The sequence below is a fragment of the Carcharodon carcharias genome, chromosome 10 (assembly GCF_017639515.1).
Source record: "Carcharodon carcharias isolate sCarCar2 chromosome 10, sCarCar2.pri, whole genome shotgun sequence".
Lineage (NCBI taxonomy): Eukaryota > Metazoa > Chordata > Chondrichthyes > Lamniformes > Lamnidae > Carcharodon > Carcharodon carcharias.
Genome location: NC_054476.1, coordinates 155,331,722 through 155,348,347, shown reverse-complemented (window position 1 = coordinate 155,348,347; position 16,626 = coordinate 155,331,722). Strand labels below are relative to the sequence as shown.

General features: G+C 38.3%; 1 protein-coding gene across 1 annotated transcript in view; it reads right to left on the bottom strand.

Annotated features, from left to right (window-relative positions):
- Positions 1-4,994: 4,994 nt before the first annotated feature.
- Positions 4,995-16,626, bottom strand: part of LOC121282793 (lissencephaly-1 homolog) — a 107,134-nt gene continuing 95,502 nt past the window's right edge. The window contains exon 11 of the mRNA XM_041196594.1: positions 4,995-13,592. Within this exon, the coding sequence (XP_041052528.1) occupies positions 13,519-13,592 (74 nt within the window). The 3' untranslated portion in view covers positions 4,995-13,518. The remainder of the gene's footprint in view (positions 13,593-16,626) is intronic.

Here is a 16,626-nt window from a genome sequence, read left to right as displayed (position 1 = left end):
AGATGAACAATGCCTCTCCTTAACAGCTAGAAGCACTATTTTATGGTGCAAAGGCTTGGTTAGAAGCTGTAACTTGCACAAGGAGTAGATAAGGCAAGTATAAGATACATTTAAGGAAAAGCTAGATAATCACATGTGGGTGAAAGGAACAGAAGGCAACTCTCGATTGAGATGAAGAGTAATGGGAGAAGGTGTATGTGCAACAGAAACACCAAGATGACCAGGTAGGACAAATGGCCTGATAATGTGCTATCCACTTGAATGTAAACAGACTGAGTTATATTTGGAATGTAAAATCTCAAATAGACGCTTTGGATTTCTCTGGATACTCAGAATACCGGCAGGTTCAGCAATGGAATTCACCGATTCTGAAAAATTTGTAAATGGTACAATTTTCCAGAAATAAAAACACACAATGCTTATGTAGCTATAGCTCTTTTCCCTTCACATTAAATACTAATAGAATTTTATCCTAACATTAATGAAACCCAAGTACCTGACTCTGTACTGAGTAACTATTTTTAAAAAAAATTCCATCCTGTACATCTTGCAGTTCTGTAGCACAAGATGAATGAATTGGCATTAATGCAGCAAGCACTTTGCTATTCTGACCAGATCATTACAACAGAAATAATAAGAACCAAAGTGCACTAAGTGCAAGTTAAAGTATGGAAATGACAACTTTCTACACAAGTCTCGTGATTGCAGTATTATGAGTACAGGTAAAAGATTTCAGATTTGATGAACTAGCTAAACTATACAAAATCCCAGGGTGAACTCCTGATCAGTGCTGAGATAGCTAATCTTAGCTAGACTGGAAGACAGTGGAATTAGCTCCAGGTTCTGTATAGGTGAAAGTAAATCAGCAAGGATTCCTGCTTCCTATTCAAAAACAGAATTACCTGGAAAAACTCAGCAGGTCTGGCAGCATCGGCGGAGAAGAAAAGAGTTGACGTTTCGAGTCCTCATGACCCTTCTTCCTATTGCTGTTCCAGTGACTCTTCTTGGAACGTTCTTGCTTGGATGGACTGAATTCAACCTGATTGATGCATTTCACAGTCCAGACTTCCTTAAGGAAAATGACCATTTGGGTGAGATACTGGGGAGTTCTTTGCCCCCATGGGATCAGGCCCCAGCAGCAGTTAACATGCTCAGGAAAGGGGGAGGTGGGGGCAGGGGGAAGGGCGGAGAGTGAATCTGTTTTTAAAAATGTATGATGAATTAACAAATTCAATGTGTTCACATACTTAGTAAATATAGTAATAATGCACTCAGCACAGTGGGTAAATGCATGAGTGAGCATGGGACATTTAGACCAAGCAGATTTGTACTGCAGGCCTCTCACTCAGGGGCAATTGTAGAAATAATTCAATTAGTTTCAGCATCTCTGAACAAAGAGATGGGACAGTGTGAAATAGGGATAAAAAAAATCAAGTAAGGTTTCTGTTCCTAGTGGTCATCCACATTTTGAATGCACAAATATATCTTTGCATCATGGGTTGAGTTTATCCAGTGTGTAAAAGCCATCCAGATCAGGCAGATTCAAATTTCAATCCCAAGTCTCACTGAGGTAGTTGCTCTCAGCCAGAACACAACTGAGTGCTATGATTGGTTTCATTACTCCTGGATTGGTGGGGCAGGGGGGGGGTGTGGAAATGATCCATGGTTCCTGTATCAGGAACATCCACTGATGGTGCATATGTACAATGGGGGTGGGAAAGTTTGGGCTACATTGTAATGACTCCTGGGGTAAATATAATGCTGACATGGATGGTCAAGGCTCACATCTAAATGACCACTTGGGTGATTTATGAAAATGCTGCTGGACCCACGGAATTGTAGTGAGAGTTCAGGTGTACAGCAGAGGAGAGAAAAGATAGCGTAAGAAAAAAATGTACGTACATGTAATGCTGGAAGATATGTAATTGGGAGATCTCATGACCACTGTGAGAAAAAAAGTGATTGCAAAACAAGCATCCCTTTATTTAGGCTTCTGGAATTATTCAATTCAACAATTTCATATCTCAGGTGGCCTGTGTTTTTTTGGATGGAAGCTGACGATGATTACACCTCTTTTAGACCGATTTTTTGTTTCTTTACTTAACCATTTACCAGCTCTTTTTGCTTTGCACCATCATCACATTTGTCATTTAATCACTGCTGTCTTCCTCGCTCTTCCCTTTAGCTCTTCGACACCTCCCTCTGCCCCCTTTACTTGCTTGAAGCCTGTTACATCAGTTCTGATAAAAGGTTATTGACCTGAAACATTAATAGTTATTCTGCCACAGATGTTGCATAAAAAGCTGAGTATCTACAGTACCTTCTGGTGTTGGTCCAGATTTCTAGCATCAGCACTATTTTGCTTTTGTATCCTTCTATGCTAGCTTGCGTTGACCCGACTAAAAAATGTTTAAACAGCATAAGACTGAAAATCAGGCCTCTTCAGTTAAAGACAATACTGAACCCCAATAGAGTCGGGAACTGAATTAACCCTGCAACCATCACTAAGAATCTCCAAAACCAAACTCCTGAGAAATCAGATAAGTAGGTTCTTGAAAATGCAGATCAGTTAGCATTTGTCGGGAAAAAAGTCAAAAACAGTTCCCGTGAAATGGAGGAAACATTTTACTGTAAACGTCATTATGTTTTACACCTCTCTGGTGATGCCTGGCATTGCTGTGTATTCAGAGCATCTCCTACATTTCTTTAGGAGAATTTACTATTGCTTAATATGGAGCATACTCTCCCTGTAGGAACACATCCTTTTTTTACTTCATTCTTTCATGGGATATGGACATCACTGGCAAGGTTGGCATTTGTTGCCCATCCCTAATTGCCCTTGAACTGAATGGCTTGGCTCGCAAGGCCATTTCAGAGGGCAGTTAAGAATCAATCTGGAGTCACATCACATATAGGCCAGGTCAGAAACAGATAACAGGTTTCCTTCCCAATGGTTTTGTGGACCAGCTTTATATTCCAGATTTATTAATTAGATTTCAATTTCAATTGTCATGGTGGGATTTGAACCCTTGGCCCCAAAGCATTAGCTTGAGCCTCTGAATTGCTAGTCAATTGACGTTGCCATTACATCACCACCTCCCCTTACCTGTGGTCAGAGAACTTAAGCATTGGTTGGCAACCACTTAGCTTAAGAACTCCAAATTTTAATTGATAGAAACACATCTTACCCCCACTCCTCCCAAAATTTCCTACTGCTTGTCCAGCTTGCATCCAGCATCTGCAACACAGGACCAACTTGGTCCTTACTCTATTCACCAGGCTTGTCATTTTAAAACCAACATGAGCCCAAGAAAATTTACTTGGCTTCTTTTCCTCTCCCAAATGGTGTAGTCGCATTCATCCTTGAAGGAATGCTGGATTAATTAGATATTATCCCAATATTAATTCACCTCCCTCTCAGAACCGTTTCTGTTCAGACTCTCAAAGAGACATGAACACCACTTACACACTTTTCTGTCAACCCCACACACAGTAGTATGTTAATGACAGTATAAGTTCTCCATAACAACTTCTTCATCTATTTTGTTAGCATAGCAATTGTTAGTTACTTGCTATTAATGAAAACTAGAACTTGGAAATAGCTGAATGGAGGACAACCCATCAAATCAAAAGCACAACACATTCAGGCACAGCACAATGTTTAAATGAAAATAACTGCCCCAAGCAACGCAGTAGGAGTTGACAGATCATTTAGCCACAAATAATTAGCTGAAATTTCCAGTGGGGTGAAAAATGATATAAATGACATTTTGGTCCATTAGGTCAGTGTCTTATGTACTGAATGCTTCAATTGCAGAAGTGCTTTCAGCAGAATAATAAGGATGTAGACTTGTGTAATGGTAAAAGTGTTATATGAGTATCACTGTTTCAATGTGTTAAAATGTTTTAAGTATGGAATTTAGGTTTTATTAAGGGAAAAGCACCTTTGTGAAACTGGAAAATGCACTGTTGGGTTTAGTCAATATAAAGGGTTCTGTCTAGAGAAGAAATTACTGAACATTTACAGCATTTAGTAGATCATTGATGGCATGTTCCCAAATTGCAATCTCCTCATTCTAAAGGCTTTTAAAGTAATATTAAATGAGAAGACAATAACTCACATTTTTATAGCATCTTTAATATAGAAAATGATTACCAAGACACTTCAGAGGTCTAAGGAAATAACTGGACCTGGCTGAAAAGTAACGTTAGGGGTGATTATTAAAAGATTAAAGAAATGGGTTGAGGGAGACCTTGAGGTAGTGGAGACTGGAGGAGATTAGGGAAAGAATTCCAGAGTGATGGAGCCTGATGGGCGAAGGCATATCCACTGATGACAGGGAAAGGGTAACACATAAGTAGTTAAACAGCAAACAAGAGTTAGGAGCAATGCAGAGTTTGGTCAAGTTGTAGCAAGGAGTGAACACTTAAGGATGAGAATTTTAAAAGAGGTGTAGGCTAGTGACTGGCACTGAGATATAAACATTTTAATAACACAAATTGAAACAAATCTTTATGCTTTTAAAACTTAGACACAGTATGCTTAAAACACAGGGGCATATTTAAACTGCAAGCGATTTTGAAAAAAGAACTTACTGGGATGGGAGGCTAGCATAAAGTGATATAAATATTTCTATTGTAACAGAAGTAGCCTCAATTAATGCAAATGTTTTCAACTAACATGTCTTCTGGTGAAAACAAAGGATCAAATATTACTAGTGTTTGACCAGCAATGAGGATAAACACAAAGGTTAAGTGCGTGAGAGTTCCATCTCAATTCACTTATCATATTGTGTTAACCATGTTTGAGGAAAGATAAGCTTACATTTATATAGCACCTTTCCTGATTGCTGGACACACCAAAGTGCCAATGAAATACTTTTGAAATACAATCACTGTTGTAATGTCGGGAATCGGGGCAGCCAATTTGCACACTGCACGGTTCCACAAACAGTAATGAGATATAACAGAATTTACCACACAGAAACAGGCCATTCAGTCTAACTGGCCTTTGCCAGTGTTTATTAGCCTCCTCCCACTCTACTTCATCTAACCGCATGAGCAAAGAAGCTTAAAAAAAGTCACAGGCTCACAAACACTGCCTGCAACCATACATTCAGATTGTATACAACACATGAAAATGGTGTTGCTGACATCTCATAATAAATGCTAACTATTAAATGTTATCACAGAATTATGACTATGGAATCCATGAAACCAATGAGCATATAATCTGCTTTAAGTGATGTTGGTTGAGGGATAAGTATTGGCAGGCACACAGAAGAACACTAAAGAGCTTGCCACTAGCACAATGATACACACAATCCCTTGTAAGATTTCAGGAATTATTTGAATTTAAGGATGATGAAATAAAATTCTTATCTTGGATTTCTCAATTTTTTGGGGTAAAGAATGAACCAGACCTTGCCACCTAAACATCCTATTTTACTGAACTAAGCTACAGAACCCATAGCCTTGCATCACAAAGACTTTTAACTTCTACATCCCCAATATTGCCTGCCTGTTTCTACTTTAGCTGCTCTACTGCTGAAACTTACTTGCCTTGGTCATCTTCATTTGTAACTTCTTAGTGTTTGTTAAAAGCCTCAAATTCTTGGGGGGCCTATTATGCTGCATTTTGGGCACAAATTACAAAGGAATCAGGAAATATCTGTAGAGGGGATGTCGCAGGGCTTCATTGGTTCAATGGGGAGTTATCGAGTATTGATGGTCAAGCAGCTGAAGGCTTGAAGCTGTCTTAAATTTGATTGTTTCCAAACACTACATGCAAGTGATGAAAAGCATATTTAATTCAATTTTAATTTGGACCCTGTTGCAGCACCAAGCTTCCAAGGGGAAAATGTGGTAAGAGTAACCATATTGTTACATTCCAACTCCATCAGCTAAACCAAGGTTAACAAAAATTAATGTTAAGTCTGGATTTCAAGAGGGTTGGATTCATAAAAATGGGAGTGGACTTCAATTGGATGGCCCTACCTGGACTCCGAAAAGGGGGGCCATGTCTTACCAAATTGGTTAAATTTTTTGAAAAAATTACTAAATTGGAAGATATAGTCAGTTTGACATTGTAGACCTAGATTTTCAACAAGCTTTTGCCGAAGTACCATGTCATAAAATTACTAAACAAGTCAGAAGTCCTGTAATATTAGCAAGCTGATTTTGGATTAAGGAATTAATTGTACTTGTAGGTGTTTGTTATTAATATAAATGGCTGCACAGGACATTAGTTGAGTGGAATCCTGCAGGGATCAGTGCTTGTACTGATGCACTTCAATCTTTATTAATGATTTTGAGGTGTTAGCAAAACTGTTAGAAAGTTCATGAACGATTTGAAAAAGTGATCAGACATTAGAAGGGAGGTGGAGGGGTAGGCAACTGCAAGCAATTCAAATTATTGGGGAAAAGTCACCATCTAAAACTGTCATTTTAGATTACATTTTTCTATAAAAGTACTGTTTTTATTTCAGGTCTCTAGCATCTGCAGTACTTTGCTCTTATTAAATTTAGTTATGCACATGGATTTGCCTGACAATCATGTGTGCATCTTACAATGCTCAGAGCTCAAAACTATTGAGTGCAGACTTCACTGCATGAAGCTTTTAAATACCTCATGACCTTCAGCTATGTCTTTACCCAATCTCATCCACTCATTTATGTCCCTCTGAAAATTCAATCCCTCTTGTACAGTAGTCTCCACACCTCACTACTAGCAAGAATCTACAATGTGGGTTCTATTCTTATATGCTTTCCTTAAACCCTTCCCTCCTTTTAAAATACTGTTGACCAAGCTTCTGGTCACTTCTACCGTGGCTCAGGGCTTTTTTTTATACATATATATATTATATATATATATTAAAGGTACCATGTTGATATAAAGGGAAATATATTGTTTTAATGTTGCATTTATATAGCATCTTACAAGCACTCCGGTTATCTCATGTACTCTGAGCCTATTAATTACTTTTTAAGTGCACTAACCAATTGTGTAGCTAAATGGGAGCAAATTTGCCAAAGCAAATTCCATAAACAAGAATGTGATAAATTACCATATGATGTGTTTATGTGGACTTAGCTGGTGGACAATTGTTGTTGAGCACAGTGGGAACTCTTCTCTTTCCAATAATATTTCTTGAACAGATAGGGTCAATTGTTTAATGGCTTATCTGAAAGGTGACACCAACAGTGCAGCACCCCCTCCTTTCTTCACAAAAGTGGATTATATGCTGTAGTTATACATTAGGGCTTAAAACCACAATTTTGACGCAGGAATGGATGCTCCCATTGAGTTGCACTGACAGCTGGTAAAATATTCTTTCCTTGCCATTCCTGTATTACACGCAGATACCTAGCTGAAAGCATGATAGTAAACAGATTATTAATACCATTCTGCAAATGACTGCCACTAAAATGGATATCTCTACAATAGCACAGCTGAGGTTGGAGGAGAGAAAACTTGTTTCAACAGTCAAGAGGTGGGAGAGGTTCTCTTCCTGCACTGTTGTTGAGTGAAAGAAAGATGGGTGAATAAGGAAAAGCAATCCTAAATTACAGTATATTATGTTTAAATAGGTGCCACTTCCATTAGTCACTTTTCTTTATTCCTCATTCAAAGATATAGATTTCATAGACTCAGCTGAAAAAGAAACAGCTTTTGCAACTACCCAAAGCAAAAGTCATTAAAATAGCATAGTGCGAAAGATAATTAAATAAAGCATTAGCTAATGGTATTTTCAACAACAAATAGGCTTTCTAAGCAGAACGATTCTTTTCAAAACCATTTACCATTTTTAAAAGGTATGGGGTTTAACTAAGGAGACGAATATACTTCAAATTCAAAATTAAATGTTCATCAACTGGTGCCTATCTAGTGGTATCAAAAATTTATTCAGCCAGTGGAGTTATAAACAATGACCAACTGGTGAAAATAATCCTTTGAGATTGCAGAAGCATTTCCACTTGAAAAAATTGAAATATTAGAACGTTTACAACAGTTGAACACTGTTGAAACTAAAGAAAGAATTGAACAGTGGAAATCTCAAGATGTCCTCTGAAAGTAACAGGTGACTATTTCAGGTGGCAATCTCTTCAAAATTCATGAAGTCATATCTCAAGCTGTTATAATTCTAGGTTTCTACTATTCATAGCCTCTTTTCATTGCTATCTTCCACGCAATGTAAGCATGTTTTTAGGATGACAGCAGTCCTTTCATCAGAAGGCAAGTGTCTTCGAGCTTCAAGTCAGACCCTTTATTAAGGCCATTCATGACTCACCTCATTCTTTGCCATTTTTCCTGTCTTTTGAATAAATCAATGTTCTGTAAATTTTTGCAGTTGTCCTGAATATAGCATTTACAAAAAAACAACTTTCACACATTGAGAACATGGAGTACCTGGAATAAAATTATAACAATGCAGTCTGCCTGCCCGATTATCTTGTATGTGTGCTGTAGTTTTATTTATGGAAGAAAAGTTATTTGATCTTTATACATAACAAATCAGACAGGATAGAATATACCCAAAATGAATAACCAATTATTTTTAGCTTCTAAAATAATTTTACATTTTCCATTAGCTATAAAGTAATTTCACAATCAATGGAATAATTATTCCTCAAAAAAGACAAAGGGAGATAGAAAATGATCAATCCATATCTTCATTTTCAGTACTAATGTCGTGAAAAGTCAATTTTATTGTAGTGAAACACATGACCAGTTTGTTTCTCTTACGCCTTCCCCAACACACCTGTAGACTTTTGCTTTTATTATAGCAAGGTAGAGTGCGCGCGCACACACTCACAATTACTGATCGTCAATTACAAACATCCATCAATAAGACCATGCTGTGGACTCTGCCAAACTGAATAGCAGTGTTGTTGCAGGACTAGAACCCAAGGTCGGTCTCATTTCTCATTAACAAGTACACTAGCTTTTTAAAAAGCTGCACAATTCCAGGATCGACATCTTGACCAGTGATGTAAAAGTATCAGTATGGTCCAAGACAGTTGAAAACAATGGATTTAATTTTTAAAAATCCATCACATGAAGAAAAAAAAGCACAGCAGTTTTGTATGCATTTTAATAGTCTTTACCAATCGGTACATTAAGATTTTAATATGCAGAAAACATGAATAAATCTTGTTTTACACAGTTTGATAGCAACAAATCTTACTGTAAAACACACAGCAGTATATACATTCCTTAACTGATTGCTTGTACTGTGTCAATAGCTCAATTATCTTCTCACAGTCCTGGTACTTATAATTGCACCCTTTGCTTCTGCTTGTAAAATTACTTCTTGCCATAGTGTCAGTGATGAGTACAACGTCTACTTGGAGGTTCACTACTGGTCTTCAGGAACACCTTAGGAACACTTGAGGGAAAAGGCAGGACTAGAAAGCAGCCAATCACATGATACAGTGGGAATGGCAAAGGTCAATTAACAGCCAGTAAAATAGCTGACAAAACAGAGTCTGAAGGGTTAAAAATGGCTCCAGTGGGAATGGTCATTTAAGAGGAGTTTGAACCAGGCAATTCACAAAAGGAGGAAGAGGCAAATAGGAGAAGCAGGGTACTGACAGTAGACTGGGCTTGGTGAGTCTATAACCAAGCTTTCAAAACTACAGTGCTCCATAGCCCCTTACACTTGCTAGCTACTAGGTTTGTTTAGTGCCTTGGACATAGCATTGGTCACACTATACACGCACTGAAGAAAGCAGGACGGTTTTTGTTGTTTTAAAGTGCAAGATGCTATACAAGTTTTTTTTTTCAACTTCAACAAAGGCCAAATCGTACTAGATGGTTTCAACCAATATATATTGAAGCGGTTATATTAAAGTCACCCACGATTTGGAATGGGGCACATGGGTAGTTAAGGGCTCATTTCTGGAATGTGTAATTGGTTTAAAAATGATTTTGGTTCATGCGTTTCATTTAGCGAGTGAATATACAGGTTACTCCATTTAAGAGCAGTTTCTTCATTAAAACAATTGTTTCCTATGTACACATTTTTGGATTAAAAAATGGAAAGGCAAAAGCAATTTTGGTCAAGACAGTGAATTTTATTATTGAAAAATTCTACATGCTCCTAAAAGGAATGAACTGTATTCCACATGTAAGCAGGTTATAACGATGTTAGATTGGTGTGTAAATGAACATGAAGGTAGCTCTTTTAGGCCTCAAGATAAATCACTTGTTCAGAAAATATTTTTTCAACACTTAAGCTAAAATAGTTGCAAACGCTTCAAAGCTGAGCTACCACAACTACTGTTTCAATTTCCTTACAGCACCATAAGCTTTAATATCGTACCACTGAATCATAATTATTGATACATGTGCTAGCATTCTCTAGTTGCAAAGTATCCAACAGGAGTGCCATTGTCAGTCAAGTACGTTCATTTTGACAGAAAAGTGCTTTTAACAAAAATTACCAGCAAAAAACACTGAAATGTGACTGGATGTTTCTGACTAACACAGCCACAGTGCCATAAGCTGCCTGTACTTCACTTGGTTGATTGGACTTCGCTTTCATTGTAAGGCTTCATGCGAGGCAGTGACCGTAATAAGCATTTACTAGCTATTACGTGTGCATGCAAGAGCATGTTTTGAGTTCTGAAAGCAGCAAAATTGCTTTTGAATCAAGTTTGGAATCTTGGAAGCATTGTACAAATTGACATTAGTGTATTTTTCAGTAAGGGAAGAAAAAGGAGGAAAAGAGGAATGGGAGCTTATTTAATAACTTGATTTTGTGCTAACAGTTACGGGCACCTTTGTTACAATATTTAATCTGGAATGCAACCACATCAAACATAACTGCCAGAGTTGAAATCTATTTGCCAGAAGAAATACCAGTAAGCAAACTTTATACCATGCTTAGACATGAAATGTCACATTTCAACTCATTAAATGTTTATGATGAGGCTTAATGTGGAATACATGGAATAACCTGAGCTGCAGTAGAAGGCATGGAAGTGTTGAGAAAATGAATTTTTGGCATATCAACTCCTGTAGGGTAATAGTATCTTTTGCAGGTAACAGTTGCTACTGTCCAAATCACCAGGTTTCAGATTTTTTTTGAAACCAAATTTTTTCCAGGCAGCACCATTTATATTAGACATGGAAACATTAAACCAGTAGCAGATGGGATTCTCGTTATCAGACGCTTGCAGTTAGTTGCTTGACAAAGGCTTTGCATTAGAATTGCTGCTAAAGTGTGATTTCTTTTGCTGCACCAGTGTATTGCAGATTTTAGGAAGAGCGAGCCACAAATATAAGTTCAGAATAAAAGCATAAATATACAAAATGAACATTGCAGCTCACTTATCAAGGCCAACTTCATTAGAATTTTGATTGGCAACTGGGAACTTAACCCTATGCAGCTTTAAATTCTGCATTCATTACTAAAAGTTTAAAATATTACACGTGATGCACTGCATGTAATTTACGCAGCTACTGTGAATTACCTGCTAATGAGCACATTGTTCTTTCCAGAATTGATGTTCTGTTTACAGATTCTCAACACTGGAATTATCTGGCTGTTTTACTGTTACTGCTATTGAACTACAGAAGTTATAATGGCAGGCGGCCACAGAATTCACAAAACAACACTGCACACTCTCCAGAATGAACAAGAAATTGCATTGATTGGACACGACAAAGCAGAACTTGATGCAATTCCTAGTGCTGATGTGACATTTTAAGTTGCACTTTATTTCTCCTTCGACACTGGCTCCTTCATAAGCTATACATAATTCTTTCTTCCAAGCGAAAAGTTTTCAACCAAAGGCATTTTATATATGTACCAAGGAGAGAGAATTTGGTGGTGGTTGGGGGGAGGGGGAGATGGTGAATGGGATGGGGGGGGGGAAGAAAGAGGTGTTGCTGTGGGTCATGTGCAAAAAGGATCAGAGAAATCATAAATAGAAGTGTTTCCAAAATAAGTTCAAGGACAGTCTATAAACTGGACAACTGGCTTAAAGTCTAGATTTTTTTTGTAAAAAGCATGGTGCACATTTCACTGCAACAAAAAAGAGCAAAGGGCTTTTTTAATGATTCATTATTCTAAAGCACCATTTGAACTGATAGATGCTGCAAATAGCCTTCAACAAAGCAGATTTTACACTATTCTGTCCTAGAAATTATTTTTCTTTTTACTATTTCAAGTCAGAGTATATCCTTCATAAAATAAGTGGCTCCTGCTTCAAGCAGTGTGTGTTAATCAGATTAGGCACAAAGTTTTCATATGTTTTAAATAAAAGGACAGCTATTAAAACAAATGGCACTAGTTGCTACAAAATCTTTCAGCATGTTTTTCTAGACATTTACAAAAAATGTCAGTTTAAAATGGCTGGGTATCTTAGTTAAAAGTGTTGCATATTTAGTGGTTTTTTTCATGGTATGAATAATTGCCACTAAAATCTTTCTAAAACATATGAATGCAATGTGTCTACTATGGGAAATGGTGTTACAAAGCTTGTCATTCAAAGCATCAATTTTGGTTTTAAAGTTAGTTAAGTATCCACTTGAATTTTCAGTTTTAAGGTTAATGTACTGTCCAACCATATCTAGCTAGCTAACGGCGTGCACTAAAGGAGACTTATCAATGCTCAGATGCAGTGCTGTCTGAAGTGCTTTTAATCCTTGGATAGTACACACCCCAGACAGTACTTTTTGATTCTCAGTTTAGTTACACTGTAACCATAAAGCAGTTATCTTTGCAGGGGTCAAATTGAATCAATTTTCTTTAGTAGTCACTAGTTAGGCTTTGTTTTTGATCATTGCTACTGTATTTCAAGATTGGGGAGCAAGACATGAAGGCTTAAAGAGATAGAATAGTCTCATTTATTACATATCTTGAAAGCCAATTTTAAAATGTAATTATCTGTGAATGTTAATCCCAGCCTGAGTGGGAAGTCTAACAATGGTCTTCAGAATTCACCCATTGCAACTGAGTTCACTGGATTCTTGGTTGTAATCCTTTATAAGGGGCTAACAGATCGGTAGATAATTTATGGACAACACCTACACACTCCTCAAATGAACCCTAGTACTACACAAAGTGATTTAAGGATTGCAGAATCAACACATTTTTTTGTGCTTTAGACTACAATGACGGTGAAAATAAAGATCATTTCTGATAACTGTTGATATAATTTCAGTCCTATTCAGTGCCCTAATTATCCAATCAACTTCTGCTTTCCAGGTCTAATATGACCAATGCTAGCCCTTGTTCTTTACCTATGGTACTTCTAGACAACGTATGTAATTTACAGTATACAATTCGGATTCACCATGCATGAATACTTTTGTGTAACATTTAATAGCTCAATCTACATCCAGAATAATTTACATGAAAGGACAATAGTTATTAAACAGAGCTTGATGGGTAACCATGGTAACTGAGTGCATCCGGAGGTCGGGGAAGGGGAGGGGGGAGGTTTGGGTTAGGGTTATTCGGAAAGGGAAAGAAGGGGAAGGAGAAAAAAACCAGAAGATCATTTCTATCAGCGGCACTCCCAGACCTTTACCGTTTGATCTACGCTTCCAGTGACAACAAATGGACCCGTCTTGTGGAAATCTGTGTAAGAAAATGAGGATTAAAAATGAGACAAAAAAGTCAGTTCATTGTTTCACTGACATCAAAACAATTCAAAAGGCACCTTCCAAATGAAGCTGACCACTGAAGGATGAACTGTCAAACATTTGTGTTCCTTAATTCATGAAACATAGTTGAAGGTCCAAGGACTACAAAATTGGGCAATGCAAGGGTTGAAAAGAAAATAACAGATCAGAGGGAGAGATGCAGTGATTACCTTATGCTAGCTGAAACACAGGTACTAAGGAGTTCAATCATTTTAAAATATTAAGAAAGAAGGATAGTAAAAAAGGTTCAATGGGTCCCAAGTTCAACTGTAGTGTGAAGGATGCAAGTGTAGCATAACAGATTTGGAACTCAGGACAGAAAATAGAAAAATTAGATTAACGACAGCTACAATAATTCTAAAAGACAAAGTTTCTATGGAGATGGGTTACAGGACAAAGGCGAGAGAAGCATCACCTAAATGAACAACAACTTCCTTATCTTGGAGTGCACAAATTACTGGAACACCTCCAGATATGGAAATAGTTTAAGGCAGTTCTGGGCTTCATAATTTGGCAACCTGTTGAGGAAATGAGCACCACAAGAGGAAATTTCTTCAAGGTGGTTTTAGGAATGGAAATGTGGGATTATAGGAGATAGGGAGCCCAGCAATAAGAGAGAAGATGAATGGTTCAACTAAAAGTAAAAGATGGTAGATGTTGTTAGGATTGGCTTATGTTAAGAAGCTGTTTCTTTGAAGAACTAAAAGTCAAGACTTCAATCACATTGCAATGGTGGGAGGGACATCAGTCAGCTTGTAAAACACAACAATTTATTAGAGCAACAAGAACTGGGACCTGTTTACAATCACAACCATCTCGATCAAATCCGATCATGGCAAACCCCTCCCCACTCAAAAAATCTATAGTGCTACGTAACATTACAGCAACATTCCAAAAGATTTATAACTTTAGAATGGAAGCTTCCTCTTATTAGTGAAATGTTAGCTATGCCCGATTGAAATTTATCTTTTAAAACTTGAAATAAAAGCCTTCCCATCAAATCAAACTGCATTATATGAAATCAAATGCAACAGCAACATTCCATAATTTGACTGGGACACCATTACAAAACTAAACAAACATTACGTCTACATACAAAAGTGGCTGCAGTACAAAAATCTTGAGGAAAAGATCTGGCAGCATAAATCCTCAACCAAATGTTAAAAAACAATCATATTAATTGCAGCAAAAATTGTGATTATGCATCTTGGCCAAAATATTCAATCTCAACACTTATTAAATTAAATCCTCCTAAAAAGAATATGATGAGTAAATTCAAATATTTGCAGGCTTATATGTGCCCTAGGTAAACTGGGTAATTTTAATTTGGGGCAGAGATAGCAAGACAAGTTCGGTTGCTCTTGGCTCCTAGAGTATTAGTTTGAGGGTAACTTAGACTTTGCTAGATAACAATATATTTGAGATCAACAGGGTTACCTTTTGTGGAAAAAATGTATTCATTCACAGGATGTAGGCACCACTGGCTAGGTGAACATTTACAGGGCACCATCTGCAAGGGACAAGTTAGGAGTGTGATGGAATACTCTCCGCTTGCCTGGATGAGTGCAGCTCCCACAACACTCAAGAAGCAGCCTGCTTGATTGGCACCTTATTCACAAACATCCACTCCCTCCATCACCGACACACAGTAGCAGCAGTGCGTACCATCTACAAGATGCACTGCAGGAGCTCACCAGACAGCAGCTTCTAAACCCATGACCACTACCATCTAGAAGGAAAGGGCATGGGAACACCACCTGGAAGTTCCCCTCCAAGCCACACACCGTCCTGACTTGGAAATAAATCGCCGTTCCTTCGCTGTCGCTGGATCAAAATCCTGGAACTCCCTCCCTAACAGCATGGTGGGTGTGCCTATGCCATATGGACTGCAATGGTTTAAGAAGGCAGCTCACCAACACCTTCTCAGGGACAATCAGGGATAAGCAATAAATGCTGGCTGAGCCAGTGATGCCCACATCCTATTAAAAAAAATAATTTATTGCCCACCTCAAATTGCCCTTGAGGTAGGTGATGGTGTGCTGCCTTCTTGAACCACTGCAGTCCACGTGTTGTAGGAACACCCACACAGTACTACTGGGAAGTGACCAGGATTTTGACCCAGTGACAGCGAATGGGCGGCAATTTAGTTCCAAGTCAGGATGGGATGTGGCTCAGAAGGGAATTTGCAGGTGGCAGTGTTCCCATGCATCTAATGCCCTTGTCCTTCTAGGTGGAGGTCACAAGTTTGGAAGGTGCTGTCAAAGGACCTTGGTGAGTTGCTGCAGTCCATCTTGTAGATGGTACACACTGCTGTCACTGCACATCAGTAGTGGGGGGAATGGATGCTTAAGGTAGTACATGGGGTGCCAATAAAGCAGGTTGCTTTGTCTTGGATTGGGTTGAGATCTTGAGTGTTAGAGTATATTCCATCACACTCCTGACTTGTAGGTGGTGGACAGGCATTGGAAAGTCAGATGGTGAGTTAATCACCACAGAATTCCAAGCCTCTGACTTGCTCTTGTGGCCACAATACTTATATGGCTGGTCCAGTTCAGTTTCTGGTCAATGGTAACCATCAGGATGTTGATAGTGGGGGATTCAGCAATGTTAAGGCATTGAATGTCAAGGGGAGATGGACAAATTCTCTCTTGTTGGAGATAGTCATAACCTGGCACTTATGTGGCACGAATGTTCCTTGCCACTTATCAGTCTAAATCTGCTTATGGTCGCGAACTACTTCCAATATCTGAGGAGTTGCAAATAAATGGTGAACGTTCTGCAAACATCAGTGAACATTCCTACTTCTGACCTTATGACGGAGGGAAAGTCGTTGATGAAGCAGCTCAAAATGTTTGGGCCTAGACACTGGCCTGAGGAACACCTGCAGCAATGATCTGGGACTGAGGTGACTGAGCTCCAACAGCCACAATCAACTTCCTTTGTGCTAGGTATGACTCCAACCAGCGGAG